This window comes from Dasypus novemcinctus, chromosome 23 (genome assembly GCF_030445035.2).
Source record: "Dasypus novemcinctus isolate mDasNov1 chromosome 23, mDasNov1.1.hap2, whole genome shotgun sequence".
NCBI lineage: Eukaryota > Metazoa > Chordata > Mammalia > Cingulata > Dasypodidae > Dasypus > Dasypus novemcinctus.
In genome coordinates this window covers 745,498-772,026 of record NC_080695.1, presented here as the reverse complement: position 1 = coordinate 772,026, position 26,529 = coordinate 745,498, and the positions used below count along the sequence as shown (strand labels likewise).

General features: G+C 55.0%; 2 protein-coding genes across 3 annotated transcripts in view; one reads left to right on the top strand and one right to left on the bottom strand.

Annotated features, from left to right (window-relative positions):
* Positions 1 to 26,529, top strand: part of LOC101412925 (mastin-like) — a 51,294-nt gene that overhangs the window by 15,257 nt on the left and 9,508 nt on the right. The window lies entirely within an intron of this gene.
* On the bottom strand, positions 6,599 to 9,203 carry LOC131275430 (tryptase alpha/beta-1-like). 2 transcript variants are annotated; one of them, XM_058285548.2, is made up of 6 exons: positions 8,963 to 9,203; positions 8,425 to 8,485; positions 8,101 to 8,272; positions 7,493 to 7,758; positions 7,090 to 7,253; positions 6,600 to 7,016 (listed from the first exon to the last, which is right to left on the bottom strand). In XM_058285548.2, exons 2-6 carry the CDS (start codon positions 8,483 to 8,485, stop codon positions 6,852 to 6,854), a joined length of 828 nt encoding a protein of 275 aa, XP_058141531.1. In that variant the 5' UTR covers positions 8,963 to 9,203; the 3' UTR covers positions 6,600 to 6,851. The 2 variants fall into 2 exon arrangements, with proteins under 2 accessions (XP_058141532.1, XP_058141531.1); XM_058285549.2 differs by lacking the exon at positions 8,963 to 9,203 and having other exon boundaries at positions 6,599 to 7,016; positions 8,425 to 8,573.

Below are 26,529 nucleotides of genomic sequence, written 5' to 3'. Positions count from 1 at the left end.
ATGGGTGAAATCTATGATCAGATAAAAGTGAGCAATTGTGCAGGGAAGGGCTATGACAGGGGTGTGGGGATACATTGGGTTAGGTGGTGCAAGATTTGCAGGGGTTAGGGTGGGAATTGTGGGTTGGAATGTCCATGGAACTGGGAGGAGGGTTGGGGGAGGGAGCAGGTGAATGCTTGGGATTGACGGGTATGTGATTGAAACTACAATGTTGAGAATACACTTTTGGCAATATGACAAGGAAGGGCTCCTGCTTTAGGGTGTTGGTTGGGGGCAATTAGGATAGGGCACACCTGGGGCAGGTTTCTAGAGAATGTCGGCGTGATCATTTTGTCATAGTGGGTTGTATCAGTGGGGGGAGACCCACATAATGAGCAGGAACACATTTTGGAGCACTGCTGCACCACATAGATAATGGTTTATCCTGTAGTTCACACTCTCCCCCAGCACATTCAGTGGGTTATGGCAGGATATCATTTGGGATGACCCAAAGTCCCAAAAAATGCCCCCACATCACATCTCTTCTTCCCTCTTCCTGCCCTCTGCAACTACTGTGGCCACATTCTCCACCTCAATGCTACATTGTTTTCTATTACTAGTCACAATAGTTTTAAAGTAGAATATCAGTAAGTCCACTCTAATCCATATTTTATTCTTCCATTTTGTGGACCCTGGGATGGTGATGTCCACTCCAGCTTTAGATCAAGAATGGGCTTATCTTCCACATGGATGATGGATGCAATTCCTCTGCTTGGAGTTGTAGGCACTCTTGGTTCTCTGGTGTGGTGGTTGAGCATCTTCACTTCCCCATTAGCTGACCTGAGTAAGTCCAGTGAACCAGAGAGTAGGAGTTGCAACTCTGCTGAGGCTCGGGTCCAGCAGGCACATGGGCAGTACAGAGATTCAAGTCCCCTGAGTATAGCCAACCACAGGTTCAGGAAAAGTGACAGAAGAGTTATGTGAAGGAAAGTCTCATCTGGGGCCAGCTCCATCACACTGAGGTGCACAAATTCCAACATAGGGCACTCTGACATGGCACAGAACTCCAAATCCATCTGCCATGACCATATGCCCTGTGGATTTCTGTGACCTTCAGGACAACCAGTACCTAGGGTTGTATGCACTTTGGCTCTGTCTGGGGTCCTGCTGAGGTGTGCATAAGCGTGACTCCTCTGATGACCTCCCGACTCTTTTTGGAAGACTCTTAGCCATATAAACTCATTTGTCTTTGCCATTTCCCCCTTTTATTCAAGGTCAAAAAGCAGTTTTTAAGACTTGATCCAACATGCAGGCTGAGATAGTCTGCTATTCTGAGTTGACCCTTTTGTTCAATGTCTCTTTCTACTTGCATCACCAGCCAGTGATTGGTAGTAATCCCTCAGCGCCAGGGAGGATCATTCCCAGGAGTCATGTCCCACGCTGGGGGCAAGGTAATGCATTTATATACTGAGTTTGGCTTAAAGAGTGCCCACATTTGAGCAACACGGAGGCTCTCAGGAGGTAACGCTAAGGCACCCTGCAGCTCTAGTCCTAGTTCATGTTTCAGGCACACAGGCTTATAAGCATAGCCATCAGTATCAGGGGCTCATTATTGGACCACCCTTCCTTGTTGATCTTTGTCTTTGCACTGGGGGAATTATTGCTGTTCCATTGGGAATTGTGACAGACCTCCCCTGGGTAGGAACTCAGCACTCCCTCAGTTTACGTTTGTAACTCTAACTACTCTAAAAATACCCAACATATATCAGGAACATATTTATGTCCCATAAATACATGGCCTGGAGAACTCCCCACCATTCGTGTGCCCCCACCAATAACACCCCACACCAGGGTTCCTCCCCTGCCATAGTTGAACCTCTCTGTGGTCCAAAAGTTCTTCAACAATGAAGCCTAACATATTGTCAAATCCAAGGAAATGGAAATATAGTGATGGGTTTAAAGTTTAGAAACAGAATACATACTAAAATAAAGTAAAACTACATTGGTGTATTAATAAAATGAAAAATATTATAAAGATTTGTTTCAAACCTTTTGCCTTTCATCAGTGTAATAGGTGCTGCCCTGTATGTACAGTGGCAAAGCATTTTCTTTCATTTCTTCTTCAGTGTCTACATCCTTTCTTTTTTTCCTTTTAATTTTTAATTTTGTCTTAAAAATGTTTTAGGTCACAGCAATTCACATATACAATATAGGGGACTCCCATATATCCAACATCAAGCCCTTTTCCCCTTTGCGCAGCAATGATCTTTTTACATGTTCATGTTATATTTGCTGCAGCTGATGTACAGATTTTGAAGCATTGCTATCAAACACGGTTCCGTTTTGGTTTCCATTATGTGCAAAATGTGTTCACCGATTGCAATGAGTGTGCCTCAATGATGGAGGAGGTTGTTGGTGTGGGAGGAGTGGGGTTGGGGGTGGGGGGTATACGGGAGCCTCTTATATATTTTAACGTAACATTTTTTTGTGCTGTATATATCTTCAAAAAAATAAAATTCATGAAAAAATTAATTCATGAAAAATTATTTTTTATGTTTTCTTATGTTTTTTAATGTGACGTTCCTTGTGATCTCTTAACGTTAAAAAAAGTGTACAAAATAAAAAACAAAAACTAAATTACAATGTGACATGGAAAAAATATATAGCTCAATAAATGTGCACCCCCCCCACACACACACACAAAATAAAAATAAAAAATAATGAGTGGGAAGGTGTTGGACTCTCCTCCCGGGGAGGCCCGATATGTTCTCCAACAGAGGGGAGGGTGTCTTCCTGAGAGCATGGGTGGTCCTTAACAGGGGAGGGCAGACCAGTGTGTCAAGCCAGACAGAAATCAAGGGCTGCCAGGGTCCCGAGACGGACGTCAAAACGAATGCATGAAATCTGGAGGCCGCAGGCTCCGCTGGCAGGACACGGGGGAGCCTGGCCCATTCTGGCTCTCAGCCATGCGGTCTTCCAGTGCTGACCCTCGCCTGCTGCCAGGGGTGGGTTCAGGCCCCTGGAGAGCCCCCGGCCCAGCCACCGGGGACACATGGATGCTCAAATGACAACGCCTGACCCCATGACCAAGTGAGCAGACACAGGGCCTCCAGCCGGGGCCCCGGGAAGATCCGGGCAGAGGAGGTGCGCTGGGAGGGTCACGGCCCCCAAAAGAGAGACGCGGCCGTCAGCACAGGGCCTCCTTGGAAGCCGGGTCCTCCAGGTGGCGTTAGCTCAGTGCAGAGGAGGTGGTCCTGGGCTGGGGCCCGGGTGGGGTCCTGGGGTGGGGGCCACCTATATGTGGTCAGCAAGAGACTCACCTTAGACCCCAGGATACCAATAAAGTGAAAGCGAAAGGGCTGGAGAGAGCTAGTCCATGCGTTCATTAACAACAACAAAAACAACAACGACAAACAACGAAGACCGTGCGCCTGTGCTTATATAGATGAAATAGACTTTAAAAGGCACTAATAATGCACAATCTGATGAGGAAGACAAGGGGAAAAATTCCATTTACAATAGCAACTGAAAAAAGCAAATATTGAGGAATAAACTTAACCCAACGATGTAAAACACTTGTATTCAGAAAACTACAACTCATTGTTAAAAGAAATAAAAATAGACCTAAATAATTGGAAGAACATTCCACGTGCATGGATTTGAAGATTGGATGTCATTAGGATGTAATTTCTACCCAAATTGATAATACAGATTGAATGTAATCTCAATAAAAATTCCACCAATGTTTTTGAAATAAATGAAAAACATGATTATCAATTTATTTGGAAGGGTAAGGGGTCCTGAATAGGCAGAAACATCCTAAAAAGAAAGTGAGTTTGGAGGACTCCCACTTCTGGACTTTAAATTATATTACCTAGTACAGTGGTAAAATAGCGTGATATTGGCATAAAGACAAACACACAGACCAATGGAACCAAACCGATGGTTCAGAAACAACCTCACAGGGACAGTCAAGTGGTTTTTGACAGCCTGTAAAACCCACCAGGCTCGGGCAGAACAGTCCATTCAACAAATGGTGATGAGAGAACTGGAAATCCATAGCCAAAAGTAGGAAAGAGGACCCCTGTCTCAAACCTTATCCAAAATTAACTCAAAACGAACAAAAAATCTAAATATAAAAGCAAGGACCGTAAAGCTTCTAGAAGAAAATGTAGGAAAATATCTTCAATATCTGGTAGTAGGTGGTAGATTCTTAAAAGAGAGAAGAGGACTGAGATGGACTATTGATGTTTAATGTAGGAAGAAGTTTTAATTAACTTTAATGTGAAAGTGTGGGAATGTGTCAAATTGATGGTAACATATTATAGTAACAGCTGTTTTATAAATCGGAATTTGGCTGAAAAGGGTAATCTAGGGATGTAAATGCCAACTGAAAGAAAGGTGGAGAATAATCTACTAGGGACTGAACAGCACAGTCAACCGAGAGGTGGATGAGAATTGTGGTTGATGATACAGATACAAGAGTGTCCTTTGAGAGCTAGAGCAGATGTACATCACTACTGCAGGGTGGTGGGAATGTGGAGAAGCATGGAACAATACAGCTGGAGTGACCTATGGATTGTGGTGAGCAGTAATAATGTAATATTCATGCATGTAAACCAAAGACACACTGTGCTGATAATGGGGACGTGAGGAAGAGATGTGCCAAATGTACGCTATGAACCTGGTAACAACCTGATGATATTATCTCAACAAATGTTCCACCATGCTGTGGTGTGTTGATAGAGGGTTGTTGTATGGGAATCCTGCACATATGCATGATTGTTTTGTAAGTTTAAAATTTCTGTGATAAAAATATATTTAAAAAATAATCATGGGGGTATATGGGGAGTGGAGCATAATGCAACCTCCTATACATTTATATTTTTACCTTCCCTGCCCCCTTGCGGCTTGCTTGCTGTCTGCTCTGTGTCCATTCCTCGCACGCTCTTCTGTGTTTTTACTTGTCTCCGTTATTGTTGCGTCACCTTGCCGAGTGGGCTCTCCACGGCGCTTGTGGGCCGGTGGCTCTCTGCGGCGTGTGGGCGAGCTGCCTGCACACGGAGGCCCTGGGATGCGACCCCAGCGCCTCCCACGTGGTAGACGGGAGCCCAGCTGATGGCGCCACAGCCGCTTCCCCCTCCTATATTTTTTAAAGTAACATTTTGTGTGATCTATGTATCTTTTAAAAATCAATAAAAAATATATTAAAAATAATAATAATATAATAATAGGGAAACGGACTTTGGCCCAGTGGTTAGGGTGTCTGTCTACCATATGGGAGGTCCGCGGTTCAAACCCCGGGCCTCCTTGACCCGTGTGGAGCTGGCCATGCGCAGTGCTGATGCGCGCAAGGAGTGCAGTGCCACGCAAGGGTGTCCCCCGCGTGGGGGAGCCCCACGCGCAAGGAGTGCGCCCATGAGGAAAGCCGCCCAGCGGGAAAAGAAAGAGCAGCCTGCCCAGGAATGGCGCCGCCCACACTTCCCGTGCCGCTGACGACAACAGAAGCGGACAAAGAAACAAGACGCAGCAAATAGACACCAAGAACAGACAACCAGGGGAGGGGGGGAAATTAAATAAATAAATAAATCTTTTAAAAAAAAAATAATAGGGTGAGTTGGGGAAAAATACACCAAATGTGATATATGGTCTATTGTTAGTAGTAAGATTTTGACGATGTTCTTTTATCATTTTTAACAAATGTCTCACAACAATACAAGGTGTCGGTGGAGGGTTGATATGTGGGACCGTGTATGATGTTATGTATCTTTGCTTTGTAAGTTCACAACTTTTACCATACACTTGTTCATGTATGTTCATGTATAAATGATGTGAAAAATAATAATAAGAATATGGTGGGTGGGGGAAATACACCCAGTGTAAGATACTTTGGGTAGTTGGAATACTTCGAGGATGCTCTTTAATCATTAGTTAAAATGTTCCACAACAAGCACGGTATTGCTGGCAGGGTGACGTGTGATGTCACGTAGGATGGTCTGTAGGCTTGATGTGTAAATTCACACCTGTTACTACACACTTAGTCTTTATGTATGTTTATGTATGTGTGGTACACGTGAATACATTTTTTTAATGCAAAAAAAAAAGCAACACACGCAAACCCCCCACTGAGAGCCTCCCCCCACCTGCTGGAAAGTGGCCGAGGGAGGATTTCGGCACCGGCAGGCACCTGCGTCGCTGGGGGTGGGGGAGAGCCCAGTGGGCAGCTCCCAGGAGAGGAGGAGGCCCTGGCCCAGCACTCAGCCCCTCCCTGGGTCCTTCACAGCCACCCCGAATTGGAGGCACCCAGGGTCCCCTGTTAGCAGCTGGAAAGTCATCACCCAGGGAGGGCCACCCGAACAAAAGGCCCCGGGGCCCACGCAGCACGTGGGGGCCACCAGAGTGCAGGGGGAGGGCCAGGCCCAGCAGGGGACAGCGGGACCCCCAGGCTATCTTGCGCCCAGGTGTGCACACATGGGACCTGGAAGCAGAGGGGGAGACGGCCAGCGATGGGGGAGGGAGGGGCCACCCAGGGGGCGGGTCCCCATCGATCTCATGGCTGCACCTCTCTTTTTCCCGCTTGCCTGACGCAGCCCCCAAAAGGGAAAGGAGGGCGGCGTGTGCGGGGGAGGGGACCCCACCCAGCCGCAGGCGGCAGCTGCCCCGCCCCCCTGGTCAGCGACCCCACCACGGAGGCACCTGGGCAGCCGAGGCCGCTCTTCATGCACTTTAATGACACGGCAGGAGGGGCTTGGGGCTCCGGGCAGGGGAGGGTCCAAGGGGGCGGGGAGGGGGCTCGGGGCAGGGTGCTGGCTGGGGCAGGGCCGGGAAGGGTGGGGGGCAGCGGCGCTGATGGGGATCCCGACTGAGGCCCCTCAGGGCTCCTCCGGGACGTAGCAGCGGATCCAGTCCAGGTAGTGGGTGACGCGGGTGTAGACGCCGGGCCGCTTGTCCTGGGCGCAGCCCTCGCCCCAGCTGACCACGCCCGCCTGCAGCCACGTGCCGTTCACCTTGCAGGCCAGGGGGCCCCCGGAGTCGCCCTGCGGGCGGCAGGGTCAGCGGGGCCCGGCGGGGCAGGGTCCGCGCGCGGGGGTGTGGGGGCGGGGGGGGCACCTGGCAGGAGTCGCGGCCCGCGCGGCCGGCGCACATCATGTCGTCGCGCACGATGCGGACGCTGTCCCCCGTGGAGGTGTCGCTGTGGTACTGGGCGTCACAGTCGCCGTTGTCCACGACGGGCACCTTCACCTGCCGCAGCGGGTAGGGCGGGGGCAGGGGCTCTGCGGGGACGAGCGGGGCGCTGGGGCGGGAGGGGCCGAGCCGCCGCACCCGCCCCTCTCCGCGGCTCCCAGGCTGTGCTTCACCCACCACCCGGCGCCCGAGCCGCGCCTCGCGCCCCGCGCCCCCGGCCATGCTCCCTGCGCCCCGCGCCCCCGGCCGTGCTCCCTGCGCCCCGCGCCCCGGCCGTGCTCCCTGCGCCCGCCCCTCGCCCCGTGCCCCGCCCCGCGCCCCGCCTCACCGCCTTTGTGCACGTCGCCCCAGCCGGTCACCCAGCACGGCGTCCCCGCGGGGAAGGCCTGGGCGGCGGGGGGCAGGCGCAGCGGCTGCACGCGGCTGGACAAGTTCACGGGCGCCCGTAGCTGCAGCAGCGCGATGTCCGCGCCCTCCTGCGCCAAGTAGTAGCCGGGGTGCGGGAGCACGCGGCTCACGGGCAGCAGCCGGTCCCCGTAGTACAGGTGCTGCTCGCGCAGCTGCACGCGGAAGGCGTCGGGGCTGACGCGTTCCCTGGGGAGGGGCCCACGGGGTCGGGCCAGTCAGCCCCTGACCTCCCTTCTCCAGCGCCCCCAGACGCCCGGCTTTGAAAAGCCCCCCAATCCCCTGAACCCTCTGGTCTAGCCCCTGCAAGCCCCCCCTCGATCTCCCCCTTCAAATCCCTGCCCCCCACCCCCAGGCCCTGGACACCCCCCAGGCTCTCGTAAACCCGCCTCCGGCCTCTCGGACCCCCCAGGTTCCTGGACTCACCCGCCAGCCCCTGATCCTCCAGCCTCTGAGCAACCCCCGGTCTCGGAAACCCCACCCGCAGCCCCCTGGACCCCGGGGGAGCCGCGTCCCGCCCCCGCGCCTCACCGTCCGACGCAGTGGGCGGCGGTCAGCACCCACTGGGGGTGGATGAGGGAGCCCCCGCAGATGTGCTTCCAGAAGGCCGCGTGGACGCTCAGGCTCACCTGCCAGGGCCACTTGCTCTTGGAGGCCTCCTGTCCCCCCACGATGGCCCCGCGCTCCAGGGCCTGGTGGGGGGCTGGGAGGGGGCGGCGTCAGAGGCGGCACAGCTGGCCCCTGGCTCAGGGCCCCCCACCTGGGGTTCTCTGGGGCTCTGGGGGGCTTCTCTAAGCTGACCCACCCCCACCGTGGGGCTGGGGGGAGGCAGGGCGGGGCGGGGGGCAGACTCACCAGGGGCCGCGTGGACCCCGCTGGCCAGGAGGGGCAGCGCCAGCAGCAGCAGGGACAGCATCTGGACGGAGCAAGGAGGGGGCAGCCTGAACGCCGCGGGCGGGGCCAGGCCCAGGGATCAGGGGCCCAGGGACCCGGTCAGCCTCGGGGGTCTCGGGTCTGGGCGGAGTCTCAGGCTCAGAGCTTGGGCCTCACCCTGTCCGCCTGCTGCTCTCTGCCCAGCACGCTCCCCCCTCCCCATTAATCCTTCCAGGCCTGGGTGGGGCTGGGGGAGGGGCTGGAAGTGGGTGGTCCAGACCCAGGGCCCTGGCAAGGCTGCCCACCTCCAGTCACCACCTCGGGGCACACAGGTCCGAGGGTGGGCCCAGCAAGTGGAGCTCGCCCCCCACCCAGGCCCAGGCAGGGCTGAGATCCCGAAAGGGGCCAGGCTGTGTGGGGGGCTGGGTTCCCCCTTGGGTGTTTGGATGACCCTCTCTCAGCAGCTGGCTGGTTTCCTGCACCAGGATGCATCCCCCGGCACCCCCTCTGCAGAGCTCACCTCTTCCCAGATGCAAATCAGAGCTCCCAGGAGGCCTTCAGGCACGGCTGCACCCAGGGGCTGCTTGCTCCCCAGGCACTGTGGTGAGCGAGTCTCTCGCCTGCTGCTCTCACCCCAACGCACGTCCCCAGGGGGACACGGAGTGGGGAATCAGTGCCCGTGGGCCTCGGAGGAGCGGGGCTGCTCTGTGGGGTGGGCACATGCAGGGCGACCCCTGCCACGCCTTCTGGATCCTTGAGGTCCTTGACTCGCAGGACACTGCCTCCCTCAGCCCTCCCCCCCTTAGCAGAGGGAGGGGCTCCTTGTCAGATGAGGAAACAGTCTGGGGGAGCTGGAGCCAGTCCCCACAGCCGGAAGCAGCCCCCTCCTCCCGGCCGCGTGGTGAGGCCAGGACATCCGTTCAGGGGTTATCTCGGCATCTCGCTGAGCGGGGCCCTGCCTCATGACCTGGTGGCCTGTGGCTCCATCGCAGAGGACAGGCAGGGGTGAAGGGGGGAGCAGAAGAGGCCGGTGCCAGCCCCCCGGGACCCCAGGCCCAGCCGCCTCATTTGGGGCTCCTCTGGACAGCAGGCCGGGACCCTGTGGTGCAGCGTGGGGGGATCCCCAAGTCCTGTAGGTCCGTGAGCTGGGAGGGATGGGGTCCCTCTCCCAACCTGTGGGGACTGAGGATGGCAAGGGGTCGTGGGACCCCTGCCCAGTCATAGGACTCCCTGCCCACTCTGCATCAGGTGCCCGGGCCGGGCGGGTTCCTTCCAGGTGGGAGGCCCTGGGGGGAGGAGGGGCAGCTGCAGGTGTGGGCGTATCCCCGCCCATGGGGGATGGGCTCTGGTCAAGGGCTAAGGGCCCTGCAGGGGCTGCTCTGGGTCAGTGGAAGGAGACCAGCCAGAGCCCTGGGAAGTGGCGTCCTCGGGATGGACTGGGGTCTCTGCCCCTGTGCCTCAGTTTCCCCACCTCTAGGGGGGTGGTATACCTAGAGGGTCTCAGAGGACCTGCCAGCCCTGGCGGTGGTGTAGAGCTGGGGAGGAGCTGGGCTCGGGCGGGACAGTCCCGGCTCCACTGGCCCCCGTCAAACTCGGGGTCCAGCTTGGCGCAGGCACAGGCCTGCGGGGTGGGGCTGTGGCGTGTGGTGCCCGTCTGATCCCTGGGTGGCCACGGTTGGGTGTGGCACTCAGGCCTCCTGGGGCCTGGGCCTCAGGGTGGCACTTCCACTCTCAGCAGACACCCCCTCCTGCAGGGACCCCGGAAGGCCTCCTGGAGGAGGCGGCACTGGCCCCGCCCTGCTCCTTGGGGTTTGTGGCCAGGGTGCCTGGGTCCCCTTGGCTCTGCCGCGGTCTCCCCAAGGGTCCCTGAGCCCGTCGCGGTCCTGGGAGCAGAGTCCATAGGACGGGGGGAGGGAGGGATGGAAGAAGTCCTGGGGGCTCCGGCCTCAGCGCCCCCTCCTCCCCCTCCCCACTGGCCCCGCAGCGCCTCCTGAGGACCCGCCCTGGATGAGGCGCCGCACCCGGTGCTCGGCACAGCCGGCACAACCTCGTGCCGCGGGAGGGGCCGCAGAGGCGGGGCTGGGGGACAAGCGGGGACCGCGGGGAGGGGCGCGGGCGGGGCCGGCCTGGGGCTGCGCGGGCGGGCAGCTGTGCGCCTGTTCCCCGCAGTGACCCGCACACTGCCGAGGGCCGTGCTCGAGGCCTCCCCGGGAAAGCCGCGGCGTCCCCACGGCGGCTCAGCCCTTCCTTTCCCCGGACCCCGCCGGCCAGGGGCCCCCGCGGCCCCCGCGAGCCACGCCCACTGCGGGTTACTTAGTAGACCCCGGCCCGCACCTGCAGCCCACAGGGAGAGTGTTCCTTGAATTTCAACCCAGCTCCTGCCGCGTTAAGAGCCCGCGCTGAAGCCCCCGCCCCCTCCTCCCCCCGCCCCGCCCCCTCCTCCGCCCGCGCCCCGCCACGCCCCCCCCGCCCCCCCCCCCCCGCCCCACCACCCACCCTCTGCCCCGATCTCTCCCTGTGCCTTGTTGTCTCCCCGCTGCCTCCCCGCCATGGTGGGAAGAGGAGCTCCGCAGGGGCGGGGGGGGGGGGGGGGGGGGTTGGGGTGGGGGTGGGGAGGTGGTGGACGGGGCGCCTGGCACGCGGGGGGGCGGGTTGCTCTCACTCGCGGGGGGAGGAGACCCCCGGGCCTTAGTCCAAACCTGGGGAGCCGGGGGCGGGGGCGGGGACGTGTCCACAGGAGCTCCCTCTCCAGCACGCCCCCGGGTGCGTGAGGCGCAGGACTTAGGGCGCCCCATGACCCTTGGCCAGACCGAGGGGGGAGGAGGGGCTTTTGGGGGCGCCCGCGCCAGCGTGTGGGTGTTGCGTGTGAAAACATGTGAGTGTGCACGCGTGAGCACGAGCGTGTGCGTGTGAACGTGTGAGTGTGCACGCGTGAGCATGAGCGTGTGCGTGTGAACCTGTGAGTGTGCTCGCGTGAGCATGAGCGTGTGCGTGTGAACCTGTGAGTGTGCTCGCGTGAGCATGAGCGTGTGCGTGTGAACCTGTGAGTGTGCACGCGTGAGCATGAGCGTGTGCGTGTGAACCTGTGAGTGTGCACGCGTGAGCATGAGCGTGTGCGTGTGAACATGAGTGTGCACGCGTGAGCATGAGCGTGTGCGTGTGTGCAGTGCACAGGCCCTCCCCAGGCCGCCCAGGTCGCAGCCAACCAGCGGCCCTTCTGGGGGCGCAGGAAGGGGCCCCGCGCGCAGCCGCCTCGCACCAAAGGCCAACTTGGGGCTGTGGGGGAGGGCAGAGCCGCGTGGGGAGCACCACGTGGGGGGCTGTGCGAGGGAGGGGGCTCCTCCCGGGTCAGCTGGCGCTCGGGTGGGGGGTCCCCGTCTTAAGGCCGCGTCCGGCGGGAGGGTGGGAGAGGGCGGGGCGGCCCAGCCCAGCGCGAATCCGGACCCGCGGGGCCCCGACCCTCCAGAGCGCCGAGCCGGGGACCCCCCTGCGGCCCGCGGCCCACCCGAGCTGGGCGGGGACCCCGACGGCCCTGGCACGGGGCAGCGGCACAGGCGGACCCGGTGAGCGGGAAGGCAGTGAGCAGGGGTTGGGGTCCCCCGCGGGCCACGCCCCTATGGCGCCCCCCGGCCCTGAGGCCAATCGGGGTCCTTCGGAGTTTCCCGACAGCCAGTGGGACGAGCGGGGCACCGCCCCCAGGCCAGGCTCCCAGGCCCTGCAGTCAGTGGGGTTTCCGGAATGTTCTCTGGTCGCCCCTGGGGCCCAGGCGCCCGGCAGGGGTGTCCGTGTGGGGAGAGCCGGGTGTCGGGGTTAAGTCTGTGCCCCGCAGTCCCGGGCGGCGGGTGGGGTTCAGAGGAGGCTTTCATGGGATCGCCCTGGCTTGGGGGGCTGAGAGGGCGTGGGGAGGTCCTGGGGCCCCTTTGTGCTCCTCAGATGGAGCCAGGTGTAGGGCCAGGTGTAGCCCACGCAGCGAGGTCCGAGACCCGGGTGGGGGCGGGGCCTGTGCTCCTGGTGACCCCCCCCCCCCCAGGGCTGTGCTCAGAAGCCACCCCAGGCTGGGGCCTTACTGCTGGGGGCGGCCTTGAAATTCCTGCTAGATTGTGCCTGGCGTGGGGGGGGGCCCTGGCACAGAGGGCGGAGCAGGGAGCCTCGTACCTCCTGCCCCCACCCCCAGCCCCCCACCCCACCACGACACACAGCCCACCCCACCCCCACCCCCAGCGCCTCGGCCTCAGGAGCGGCCCCTCCAGGCCCACCGCGCAGGCCACCAGCAGAGGGCACCAAGCTCTCCTCTTTGCAGAGGGGTTGGGGGACACCCCCGCCGGCAGCCCCCCTGAGCCCCACCTGTACCCCGCTCTGCCCCCAGCTCTGGGCCTCCAGCAGGTGCAAGTCACACTTCCGGGTTCCTTCACCGCCGTCCCCTAAGCCTGGACGTCGGTCCCTGTGCCTCGGGGGCCTGACGGGGAGCAAGCGGGAAGCTGGGGAGGGGGTGGGCGACCTAAAGGGCCAAGGGGCATCAGCGGCTTGACAGGGCGGGGCCAGGCCTAGCGGGTCAGCCCCTGCGGGGGTGCCAGGGCAGGGGCACGTGGCAGGCTCCAGGGCGGGTGGGTGGAGGCCCTGGCGCAGACGCCGGGAGGTCCGGCTGGCGCAGCCCCTGCTGAGGCTCACCACGGCCTCCTGCACCCAGCGGCCGCCCCCAGCTGGCAGCCAGGGGCCCCAGAGTCGCCCTGGAGGACAGGAAGGAAGGAGCCCTGGGTTGGCTTGGGCTGTGCCGCAGGGTGGGCTCCCGGCCCGGGGCGGCAGTGGGGGCTGGGGCCTGGGGCTGGCGGCTGCGGGAGGACACCCGGGCAGGCCTCTGGGCTGCAGGTGCCCGCGGCAGCGCACGTCCCCATGGGGTCTGGCCCCTGCCGGGTCGCAGGCCCGGGGCCTAGGGCTCCCCTCCCAGCTCCCTGCCATCCAGCTGGTCCCTGCCTTTTCGTTCCTAGAGCTCGAGGACTTGGAGGCCCAGAGAGGCTGAGGAACTTGCTGAGGGCCACAGAGCTTGTGCCCTTAGAGCTGGGATCCGAGCCCGTCCCCCCGCCGTCTCGCGGAAGCCTGGGTGCTTCTCCAGCGCCACCCGCCAGTCTTCCCTCGTGGGCTGGCGACGTTCAGGGGGCCCCAGGACCTGTGGCGGCCCAGCCTGCAGTGTGGGAAAAAAGCTTGAATTTGAATGTGGGAACTGCAGCTTTAACAACAAGCAGCCTTGAAAGTAAACACAGATAACTACTGCTTTGTAATTTCTAATAAATACGATGTGGAAACCAGGGTCGAGGCTCTCAGTTCCAGAAGCCGTTGAGCCCCTGGGTCCCATCTTTATTTTCTCTCTCGTGTCTTTCTTTCTGTCCTTTCATGTCTTCAGTTCTGCCTCATCTGCCCTTCGTGCAAACCTATTGCTGAGCTGGTCTCAGCAACTGGCGCCCGAGCAGCGGCTGGAGGGGAGGAAGAGTCGCTTCCAGCGAAGCTAAAGGTGTCAGGGCGCAGAGCCCGAGGGGGTGAGAAGCCTTCCCATCCTTGGCCAGAGGGACGCTCTTGGCATTCTAGCAGGGGCACGACGGGAAACGGAGACAGTTCACCTGGTGTCTGTCTCCTAAATCAACTCCTCAAGGCAAGAGCAGCCGAGGCCAGCGAGTCTCGTATTTTAGAACTCTTACAGATTATAGAAAAATGTTCTGGCAGCAAGTGTGCAAGCCCCTGCTGCCCACATGGCAATGTGGCTGAGGGCTAGGGGGGCTACTAGAATTAAGCCGCTGGAAGAGGAGGAAAATATGGCAGCACCGGTGTTCTGTTTTGTTTCCATGCTGATTCTGATTGGGACTATTTAGCCAAATTATCAAAATTTGACTGCAAAATTTTTATCAAGTTGTTAAAAAGAGTTTTCGATTTTAAATCAATAGCTTACTCCTGAACTTCAGGTCTCAGTGTAGTCTTCCAGAGTAGAAATCCAAACAATGTGCATTGTCTAACTGCTAAGTAAGAGCCTAACTGCATCTATGCTGCTCAAGCTATCCTAACCGCCTGCTGATTACTAAGAAAAGTGTTTCCAAGAACAAGCTTGCATGTTTCAGGCAACGAGGATTTTAGAAGAAATCTTAAAAGCAGTAAAATCTACGATGTGAAATGATGGAGAACTTAAACACAGCTATACCAGAAAGTAAGAATTATGAGTCAAATTGTAAACTTCATGTTTCTGTTGGTGTGTTGTAATTGCTTTTGTGTTTGCCTGTTTGTTCAATGTTAGTGTATATTTTGATACCTCTGGATTATAATATAAATTAATAAATGAAAATTGCTTAAAGAGCTCTATTCAAATGGCCAAAAAGTTAATAAGCGCTTATATTAATATATAAGTTTAAGTGTTAATAAGATCTCTACAATGATAAAAATTGTAAGTCTTGATTAACAAAATTACTATAAGTCTCTTCATAAAGAATTGTTCTTGCCTAAATTGAAATGAATAGTTTATTTTTCTTCACAGGATAAAATGAAGGATGTAAAACTTAAATGAATATTAAAGAAGGTAAAAAGTTTGTGGGTCCCAACTAAGAAGAGCCCAGGGCCAGACAGCTTCACAGGTGAATTCTACAAAACATTCCGGAAAGAACTAACACCAAGCCTGCTGAAACTATTCCAAAAAATCAAAACAGAAGGAACATTGCCAAACTCCTTCTATGATGCGAACATTACCCTAGTACCAAAGCAAACAAAGACACCACAAGAAAGGAAAATTACAGACCAATTTCTCTAATGAAACTAGACGCAAAAACACTTAACAAAATACTTGCTAATCGTATTCAACAACACATTAAACGAATTATACACCACGACCAAGTGGGATTTTTTCCAGGTATGCAAGGATGGTTCAACATAAGAAAATCAATCAATGTAATACACCATATAAACAGATGGCTCACCATAAGAAAATCAATCAATGTAATACACCATATAAACAGATTGAAGGAAAAAAATCACATGATTATATCTATAGATGCAGAAAAAGCATTTGACAAAATACAGCACAACTTCTTGATAAAAACACTCCAAAAGATCGGAATACAAGGAAACTTTTTGAACATGATAAAGAGTATATATGAAAAACGTACAGCCAACATTGTTTACAATGGAGAAATCCTGAAATCCTTCCCTCTAAACTCAGGAACAAGACAAGGATGCCCACTGTCTCCGCTCGTATTTAACATTGTCTTAGAAGTACTATTCGAGCACTGAGGCAAGAACCAGATATAAAAGGCATTCAAATTGGAAAGTAAGAAGTCAAAATTTCATTATTTGCAGATGACATGATCGTATACATAGAAAACCCTGAGAGGTCTACAACAAAGCTTTTGGAACTCATAAATGAGTTTAGTAAAGTCACAGGTTATAAGATCAATGCGCAAAAATCAGTAGCATTTCTGTACACCAATAATGAGCAAGATCAGGAGGAAATCAAGAAACATATACCATTCACAATAGTAAATAAAAAAATCAAATACTTAGGGATAAATTTAACTAAAGAGGTAAAAAACTTATACACCGAGAACTATACAAGACTGTTCAAGGAAATCAAAGAAGACCTAAATAAATGGAAGAATATTCCTTGTTCATGGATAGGAAGACTGAATATTATTAAGATGTCTATCCTACCAAAACTGACCTACACATTCAATGCAATCCCAATAAAAATCAACACAGCCTTCTTTAAGGAACTCGAAAAACTAACTATGAAATTTATTTGGAAAGGAAAGAGGCCCGAATAACCAAAGACATATTGAAAAAGAAAAACGAAATTGGAGAAATCACACTTCCTGACTTCAAAACATACTACAAAGCTACAGTAGTGAAAACAGCATGGTATTGGCCTAAGGAGAGACACACAGACCAGTGGAATCGAATTGAAAGTTCTGATATAGAACCTCATATATATAGTCATATAATATTCAATAAAGCCATCAAACCCTCTCAACTGGGAGAGAATGGCCTATTCAACAAATGGTGCCTGGAGAACTGGATAGCCATATGTAGAAGAATGAAAGAGGATTACCATCTCACACCTTATACAAAGATCAACTCAAGGTGGATCAAAGACCTAAATATAAGAGCCAAGACCATAAAGATCTTGGAAAGCAGTGTAGGGAAACATCTACAGGACCTTGTAATAGGAAATGGCTTCATGAATATCACACCAAAAGCACGAGCAGCAAAAGAACAAATAGATAAACGGGACTTCCTCAAAATTAAAGCCTTCTGCACCTCAAAGGAGTTTGTCAAGAAAGTAAAAAGGGAGCCCGCACAATGGGAGAAAATATTTGGCAACCATATATCTGATAAGAGACTTATAACTTGCATATATAAAGAACTCCTATATCTTGAAAATAAAAAGATAAACAACCCATTTAAAAAATGGGAAAAACATTTAAACAGACACTTCTCCAAAGAAGAAATACAAATGGCTAAAAAGCACATGAAAAAATGCTCCAAATCTCTAGCTATCAGGGAAATGCAAATCAAAACTATAATGAGATACCATCTTACTCCCATAAGATTGGCAGCTATGAAAAAAACAGAAGAATACAAGTGCTGGAGAGGATGTGAAGAAAGGGGAACACTCATCCACTGCTGGTGGGAATGCAGAAGGATCCAACCATTCTGGAGGACAGTTTGGCGGTTTCTCAAAAAACTAACCATAGATTTGCCATATGACCCAGCAATACCACTGCTGGGTATATACCCAGCAGAACTGAAAACAAGGACACAAACCGATATATGTACACCAATGTTCATAGCAGCATTGTTCACTATCGCCAAAAGTTGGAATCAATCCAAATGCCCATCAACAGACGAGTGGATCAATAAAATGGGGTATATACACACAATGGAATACTACTCGGCTGTAAGAACAAATACACTACAAACACACGTCATAACATGGATGAATCTTGAGAACCTTATGTTGAGTGAAGCAACCCAGGCATTGAAGGACAAATACTACATGACCTCAATGATATGAAATAAGCAACCTGCCTCAGAGAGCTAGAGACTGGAAAAGAGGCTTACAGGAAATCGGGGGGTGGAGGAAGGATATGAGCCGACGTCTGCAGGGGTGGAACCTATGATGAGCTGGCGGTAAGTATGAGCACAAAGAAGGGACAAAATGGGGGCAAGGGGTTGCCTTCGGGTGGGGCTTTGCGAGTTTGAGGGGGGCTGGGGATGGGCGGAGGGGTAATATTGTCCAAAAATTGGGGGAAGGGAGGGGCAACATACGAACATAGCAGAGTGTCAGGTGTTCGTTGAGAGTAAAATGTTGAGAAAATCGTATCAAAATATAATTAGGAGGGTTACCTGTTTAGGACGCTCAGGGGGGATGGTCTGATGTGGGACGGACTCCGGGGGAATAGCTGAATGCTCATTTTGCCAGAGTGGGTTGTACCATTGGGTAGAGACCCAAGAAGTGAGAGCTGGGGTGGATCCACATCCTGGGGAGGACTAATGCCATCAAATAGAGAGAACTGTATCTCTCATGAGAAAGGGTGGCTGCCAGGGCATTAGGGCAGTTGAGAAAGTCAGGCCCTGAACACTGCTGCAAGTATCTCTGGACATGGCTTCTTGGGAAATGGAGGTTGGCTGGCGCTGTGGGCCCCAAGGGGAGGGGAAAATGGATGTGGAATGGATGGAACCAAGGTAAATGTGGGGGCAAGAGGGGAGTTTCGTGAGAGTACACGAGGATGAATATAAAACATGTAATATTACACCAAAAACATATAGGGGACGACAGACTAATAATGTAAACCATAATGCAAAACATAGGATAACTAAAAAATTTAGAAAACTGTACATCCTAAAGTATGGACCACATTGTAAGCACAGATGTCACCTTGTTTGAAAGCTATTGTTTCGGAATCTGTACATCAGTTTCAGGAAATATGATATGAATAAGTTAAAAGATTATCGCTGTGGAAGGGAAAAGGTTTTATGGTGGGTCTGTGGGAGTACTGTATATTGTATATATGAATTACTGTGATCTAAGACTCTTGTGAAGAGAAGCTCAATAATTAGAAAAAAAAAGAAAAGAAAAAGATAGGATGCAGAAAATTTTCCAAATCAATATGTGCTCTAGATCTAACCTTTAAACTCATCACTATATTCCATTTTACTAGTAAGGGAAACTGACATTATATTGGGATTCACTTTACAGGAATTTTTGGATCACAGAGTGGTTCAACAATGGCGGCGGAGGAATACTGATATGGGATGTTATTGACAGGCTATATATGGTTGACAGGGAGTTATACAGGGCATATGTCCAGGGTACATGGTAATGTTTAGATATACTCATAGTGGAAAAAATTAAAAACATCAGCTGGGGAGGTACTGGGTTCCTGGCCGGGGGATCTCTGTCATGGGCCCTGGGGGAGCAGCGGCAGTCCCCCAGGTGCAACGGTAAGAACCAGGAAGGAATGAGGGCCCAACAGTAGGCTCCTGATACTAATGACTATGCTTGTGAGCCTATAGCCCTGCAATAAGAACAAGGCCTAGAGTAGCATTGTGTCTGGGAATTTCCTCCTGACAGCCTTCATGTTACTCAAATGTGGCCACTCTCAAAGCCAAACTCAGCATGTAGATGCAGTGCATTCCCCCCAGCGTGGGACATGACACCCGGGGATGAGCCTCCCTGGCACCAAGGGATCACTACCACATACCAGCTGAAGATGCAACTAGAAAATGACCTTGAATTAAAGGTTCAATGCGGATCAGCAGAATATCCCTGTCTACATATAATAACATGACTTCAAAATGCTGTTTGACCTAATGTAAGGGGGAAATGGAGAGGAGAAATGAGTTTATAAGGCTACGAGTCTCTAAAAAAGAGTCTGGAGGTTGTCAGAAGGAATGCCCTTATGCACAACTGAGCAGAGTCTAGGAGACAGATAAAGTAGATACAACCCCAGGTATTGGTTCTTTTGAGGGATAAAGAGACCCATGGGTTCTATGGTCATGGCAGATGGGGTTCACTGCCATGGCAGATGGCCCTTCTTTGGAGCTGGTGTTTGTTTCTGCGTGATGGAACTGGACTCAGAGGGGATCTCTTTTCACAAGACTTTCATGCTACTTTACTGGAATTGTAGTTGGTGTAGGGGTTTAAGATATATTTAGGGAATTTGAATCTCTGGACTGACAATATGATAGCCAGGCCCTGAGCCTCAACAGACTTCAGCTCCTATACTCTGATTTATTGGACTTACCCCACTCAGCTAACATGGAGTTGAAGAAGGTCAACCACCACACCATGGAGCCTAGAGTGTCTACAACTGAAAGCAGGAGGAGTGCATCCAGTATCCATGTGGAATCTAAGCCCCCACTTGATAAAGATGTGCAATGGACACAACCAATCCAATGTCCACAGAGAAAATGTGGCATGGGAGTGGGAAGGGTGGCCATGGTGACTGCTGGGTGTGGGGAATGGGAGGAAAAGATAAGATGGGGAGGCGTTTTCAGGACGTGGAGTTGTCCTGGGTGGTGCTTCACGGTCAATTATGGGACATTGTAGATCCCCCCAGGGCCCACTGGATGGGATGTGGGAGAGTGTGGGTTATGATGTGGACCATTGACTATGGGGTGTAGTGATGCTCAGAGATGAACTTACCAGGTGCAATGGATGTGTCATGATGAGGGGAGAGAGTGATGCTGTGGGGAGAGTGGGGGGTGGGGGCGCTGGGGTTGAATGGGACCTCATATTTTTTTAATGTAATATTTAAAAATAATAATAAAATAATATTAATAATTTTAAAAAAAAGTTTGTGGGGGTGCTGACTGAAATTTAATGTTGTTAAAAAAAAAGTGTGTTTTGTCCTAAGATAAGATAGCTGGTTTTTGTGGCATTGGTGTGGGAAAAGTGGCCATGGTGGCTGCTGGGTGCAGGGAATGGGAGGAAGAGATGAGATGTGGAGGCGTTTTCGGGACTTGGAGTTGTCCTGGGTGGTGCTTCACCGACAATACAGGACATTGTAGATCCCCCCAGGGCCACTGGATGGAACGTGGGATAGTATGGGCTATGATGTGGACCATTGACCATGAGGTGCAGTGATGCCCAGAGATGTACTTATCAAATGTAATGGATGTGTCATGATGATGGGAGAGAGTGTTGCTGTGGGGGGAGTGGTGGGGTGGGGGCGGTGGGGTTGAATGGGACCTCATATTTTTTTAATGTAATATTTTTAAGAAATGAATAATAAAGATAAAAAAAATAAGATAGCTGGTTTTCATAAAATCAGAATGAACAAACGCAGGACAGGACTTGAATGCGTACGGCAAGTTGTAGGAGGTATTATGGTAATATTAAGGAAGGGAATGTATTCCATGAAGGGGAAAATTTTGTCTTAATATAATTATAGTCTATATGGTTATAAATAATTATAAGAAGTTTATGGAAGCATTGTTTGATTTAACGTGTTTACATGGCTAATTCCAAGAAATCATTATTAAACAGAAACTGAATTGAAAATAACAAAAAGTAATTTTGTAATAGGAGAAGTTGTTGGCAGCCAGCCTCCCCTGCCAACTTGTTTCTAAAGACTATGTCTAGTATTGCATGCTACTAGGTATTTAAAATAAAGTTATTTTTGCATATAACCAAACTAAATAATTATTTTAAAAAGTTTGTTTAGTGTTAATGGTAATTGTATGTTGTAAGAAGTTTGCTTGGAGACAGTTTCCAAAATCATTTTGGTATCTTATGTATGTAGGGAGTATAGAATGTGTTTTTATTATTAAAGAAACAGAAAATCATTTTGTCCTAAGATAAATGATTGGTTTTTAAGAAAGAGTAAAATGTGGGACAAAACCTGAATGAATCCTGAAAGTGCAGAAGGTTTGTGGAAAAGGAATTTTTATGGTTAATGTCGAGTAGGATTTGATGAGTCTATCTATAAAGTTGTTTTTTAAGATTTATTTTTTATTTATTTCTCTCCCCTTCCCTCCAACCCCCCACCCCAGTTGTCTGCTCTCTGTGTCCATTTGCTGTGTGTTCTTCTGTCATCGCTTCTGTCCTTATCAGGGGCACCGGGAATCTGTGTTTCTTTTTGTTGCATCATCTTGCTGTGTCAGCTCTCCCTGTGTGTGGGGTCATTCTCAGGCAGGCTGCACTTTCTTTCACGCTGGGTGGCTCTCCTTATGGGGTGCACTCCTTGCACGTGGGGCTCCCCTATGTGGGGACACCCCTCCGTGGCACGGCACTCCTTGCGCGCATCAGCACTGCGCATGGGCCAGCTCCACACGGGTCAAGGAGGCCCGGGGTTTGAACCGCGGACCACCCATGTGGTAGGCGGATCCCCTATCCATTGGGCCAAGTCTGCCTCCCCTATCTATAAAGTTTTAAGAGCTTTAGTATCAAGTAGTACATTGATGCAAAGTTAAAATTTTGTTCTTTTTCAAAGTTTCTCAAGTTATTAGTCTGTTAGTAAAAGCTTATAAAGAGTTTTTCTCCTAAATAATCAGTATACAAAGAAAGTCTATTTTATCAAAACAGCTTCATGTACTTCAACCTTATCATTTCCTTGGTTTCTTAAGAAGAAGCAAGTCCCATCACTTTTAAAGGAACATAATGTTTAAATCTGCTTTCTCAAAATCAGATCCTGAAAAGTATCTTTTTATTTCAAACTATTGCAAAAAATTTGTTCTTTTACCTTGAAAAAATTAAATAAAACAGTTAAGTTCTTTCAATATGAATGGAAAGTGTTTAAAACTTATAAAATTAGAAGGATTCTTTAACCCTCTGTTAAAGTTGTATGAATGAAAAGTTCATATGAATACTTAAAGAGTGTATGAAATTCCTGGCTATTTACCAATGTTTCAGCATAATATTAGACAAAAATACAGTGTTACTCATGGTTGTAATTACTGACTAGCGTGTGCCACAGAAACCACCTCTTCCCACAGGGCCTCTGGGCAGCTCTGACCTCCCCAGGCCCCGGGCCCCTGGCCGCCTGCCCTCCCCAGGCCGCGCCCGCCGCGCAGCCGGCCCGAGAGCCGGGGCCAGGGGCAGGTGAGGGGACACAGCGCCGCGGGGCAGGGGCGGGCACGGGGCGCGGGTGGGCTGGGGGCTTCCTGGCAGCGCGGGGGCGTCTGGCCTGGCGCCCCCCAGCCTCTCCTGGGGCGCGGGCAGGGTGCGCGGTCTCGGGGTGGGGGCGAGGGTGGGGCGGTTCCCCCGACGCAGGGGCAGCGCGGGAGGGTCCCGGGGCCGTCCCTGCTGGGCCCGGAAACGGCGACGACGCCCCAGGAAGGGGGGCGCCCCCACCACGAGGTCCCTGCCGCCCCGCGGCCCCTCCTGCTGCCCCAGGACCTTGGCCCGCCCCCGCGGCCACCAGGTCCCCCCACCGCCTTCCAGTGCTCTGCTCCTGGCCCGGGGGAGGGTCCTTCCCATTGGCTGAGCCCCGGTCGTGTGACTCCTCCAAGCCCGAAGGAGACCCCCAGGAGGGGACCCCCAAACTCAGGGAGGGCTCAGGGGCTGGACGCGCACACAGCGACAAGTGGGCAGCTTGGCCCAGGGCAGACCCCTGCGGGCCTGGGGGCCGGGGCCTGAGGCGGAGGAGGGGGGGACGCTGGTGGGGGGCGACGGGGCGGGGCCGGGCTCATGGGCGGTGGGCGTGGGTGGTGGGCGTGGGCGGAGCGTGCGGGCTCCTCGCGTGTTTGCAGCTGTGAGAGCCTCGGGGAGAGGCGGCCTGGGGACCATCTCCCCGCGTGTCCCTGTCTTGTTCCCAGAAGGCACCAGAGCTTCCCCCCCACCTCGAGGGCCCGACTCAGCACCCTGGGGACCATGAGGGGGCGGGGAGAGCCCCGGGGAGAGGGGAGGCGGCTGACCCCGCCCCTGGGACCCGGGTGGACCTGAGCCTTTACAACCTGAAATGCCACGTGGGCTCCGAAAGGGGCTCCTGGCAGGGACTGGGGGTGAGGCCCTGGGTGTCCCCAAAAGCTGAGCTCTGCCTCCCGGGTCCTCAGCAGGCGGCACGGGGGTGAGGGGCTGCCAGGCCCCCGCGGGGCATTTCGTACCCAAGCCTGACTTGCCTGTGACCCAGCTGCGCAGTGAGGGGGGGGGTGAGGAGGGGAGCCCGGGCCCCTACCCCCAGCCCCGGAGGCCCAGGACGGCCGTGCGGAGACCCCCACGGGCTACGCAGACCCCCAGGGCCCCTCGGGACTCCCTGTGCAGACGGAGAGCCCTGTGGCCAGGACTCGGTGAGCACTGCCCTGGGAGCACCAGCTGAGGAGCCCCTCGGGGGTGAGCACGTGGCCCGTCCTTCCCACCCGCGGCCCCTCGTGCGAGTCCTGCGGGTCGGTGGGGGTTAGGTAGGGGCAGAGCAGGTGGGAGTGGGAGACCCCGCCCGGGTTCCTCCAAGTTAACAGGCCTCCACTGCTCGGGAAGCCCCCTCCTCGGCGTAGACCCCAAAGAACCAGAGCAGACTCAGGCCCCAGCCACGCAGCCCTCGCGCGCCAGCTCACAGCAACATCCTCGTAATCACCCACAGGCGGAAGCGCCAAACATCCATCCGAGCACAAGGGACGAACAAAAGTTGCCCGTCCCCACCCGGGACGTGAACTAAGGGCGGAGGTGCTGGCCAGGCCTCCACCCGATGCGCCCTGGAGACAGGGTGCTGGGGAGACGGCAGGGAGGGCCTGTGCGCATCCAGGCTCCAGCGGCCTCCGGTAGACGCTCGCAGGGGGCAGGAAGGAGATTCGAGGTGACGGGGTGGGGAGGGAGGAGAGATACTGCTCAGGGGGTGGGGGCTTCTGTGGGGGCGGGCGGTGGGGACGAGGGCACGACACTGACACTACTGAGCCCGCTGAATGTAGCTCCACAGTGGTCTAGTGGAAAATGGTGTCTTGTTCCCCATGAGATGAAATATAAACTAGGAAAGATGGAAAAAGGAGGAGAAACTAGCCACGGGTCTGCGCCCCCTGCCCTTGGCTCACCCCCAGCCCAGCCCCCTCCACCAGCGTCACCCCTAGAGACGGAGGCTCTGGGCTCAGGGTGCCTCGAGAGGGCCAGGCAGGGCTGGCAGCAGAGACCCAAGTCCACGCTGGGGGCCCTGCTGGCCAACGCACCCCACACGGCGGACCTTGGGGGCCACGGCGCACCAGACATGTCTATGGGATGAGGGGTCAGTGTGGACCAGATGGGACTTTTAAATATAAAGCTGAGAATTTGGTGCCAGGACAGGAGGACATCTTGAGAGGTTGCTGGGGACACGACCAAGGAGGGGAGGGTTGGGAGGAGTGGTGGGTGACCCCACACCACGGGGTTCACCAGAGGACTGTCCCTCTTAGCTCTACATCCCACTCTGGGAAAGAGGAGGAAGGAGAGAAAAAGGGAAGAACAAAGAGGAAAGGGGGTGAGGAGGTAAGAGGGGAGGGAGAGGGACGGCAGGGGTCTCGTGCTGGCCGCGACGCGGAGGCCCGAGCCCCTCACCACGGCCGGCGTCACTGGGGCAGGAGCCCAGAAGCCCCCCTGCCCACCTGGGCACCCCTGGAAGGCTCCCCAAAGTGGTCCCGGCACCCCAGGTGCTCCCCCAGTCCACACACGCCACCGCCGTTCTCCAGAGTTTAATGAGCCTCAGGTAGCACGTGGGGGTCCCTGGGGTCCTGGCCGCCGCCCCCAGCTCCCCCTGGGCACCCTCCCTGCTCACCTTCCAGCTCAGGAGAGCGCGGGTGCTGGAGTCCAGGGCAGGGGTGAGGAGGCAGGGCCAGCCGGATGGGGGAGGAAGCGGGGTGTCCGCGAGGAAGGCGAGGGGCTTCCCCCCGCTGGCCGGGCCCGTGAGGGACGTCCTGGGGACCCAGGACCCGCAGCTCGTCACGCGGGTGTGCACCCCAGGGAGGCCCTGGTGGGCACAGAAATGGCCCCAGCTCACGGCGCCCACCTGCAGCCAGGGGCAGCTCCAGCGGCAGACCAGGGGCCCCAGAGTCACGCTGTGGGGGGGAAAGGACTCACCCGACGTTTCCCCTGCACCCACCCAGCCTGCACCCACCATCACAGGCTGGGGGCCAACTCCACGGGCTGGGGGGCACAGGAGAGGGGGACTGGACGGCACTGGGGGGGACCAGGGGCACTGGAGGGGAGCTGAGGGGGCACAGAATAGGGGGGCTGGGTGCACAGAATAGGGGGGCTGGGGGACACAGAGGGAGTATGGCAGAGCATGGGAGGGAAAGGGTGGAGCTGGGGGGCATGGAAGGCAGAGGTGGGCTGGTGGCACCTGCCAGGAGTCATAGCCTGGGACCCTGGGGCACCGCATGTCACCCCCGATGGCCCTCCCCATCTTCTCCAGTCCTGGGGATGGGGCCCCGAGCTAGCTCAGCTCTGGTTCAAGGACACGCACCTCTCAGCCCCGGCCCCTCTGCTCCCCCACTCCCTATGCCACCCGACACGGAGCATCCCTTGGAAGCCACTCACGGCTCCATGCAGTGGGCGGCGGTCAGCAGCCACTGGGGGTGCACGAGGGAGCCCCCACACACGTGCTCCCACTGCCGAGAACTTTGATCATCGAACCTCAGGCTGACCTGCCAGGGGGACTTCCTGCCCGAGACGTCACGTCCCCCCACGATGCCCCCAGCTCGTGCCCTGGGCCGGGATCTGGGGGAGCAGGTCGAGGTGGTGTCAGGGGCCCAGGCCATGGTCTCCCCAAGCTCGGAGCAAGCCAAGCTCTTCCCCGCCTCCCGGCGGCTGCTCCCAGGGGCCCAGACAGCCAGGGTGGTGGTGGGGGTCAGGACTCACCTGGGGTCACAGGCACTGGGCCCCCCAGGCAAGGCAGGGCCAGGAGCAGCAGCCGCAGCATTGGGGAGAGGCGGGCGGGGAGCACTCGGCCTCTGGGGGGGCGGGACGGGGGCAGCTACCCCGGGACGGTGCACTGTCCCCCGCCTCCAGGCTCAGCCCCTTATCTCCCCAGCGCAGGACGTGGGCACGGCCGGGCACCCTGCTCTGGGGAGGGGGAGACCTGTGGGGGCCGATGGCTTTTCTGACAGGGTCCAAACACGCCTGCGCTGCCCCAGCGCACCGGGCAGGGCCGGCTC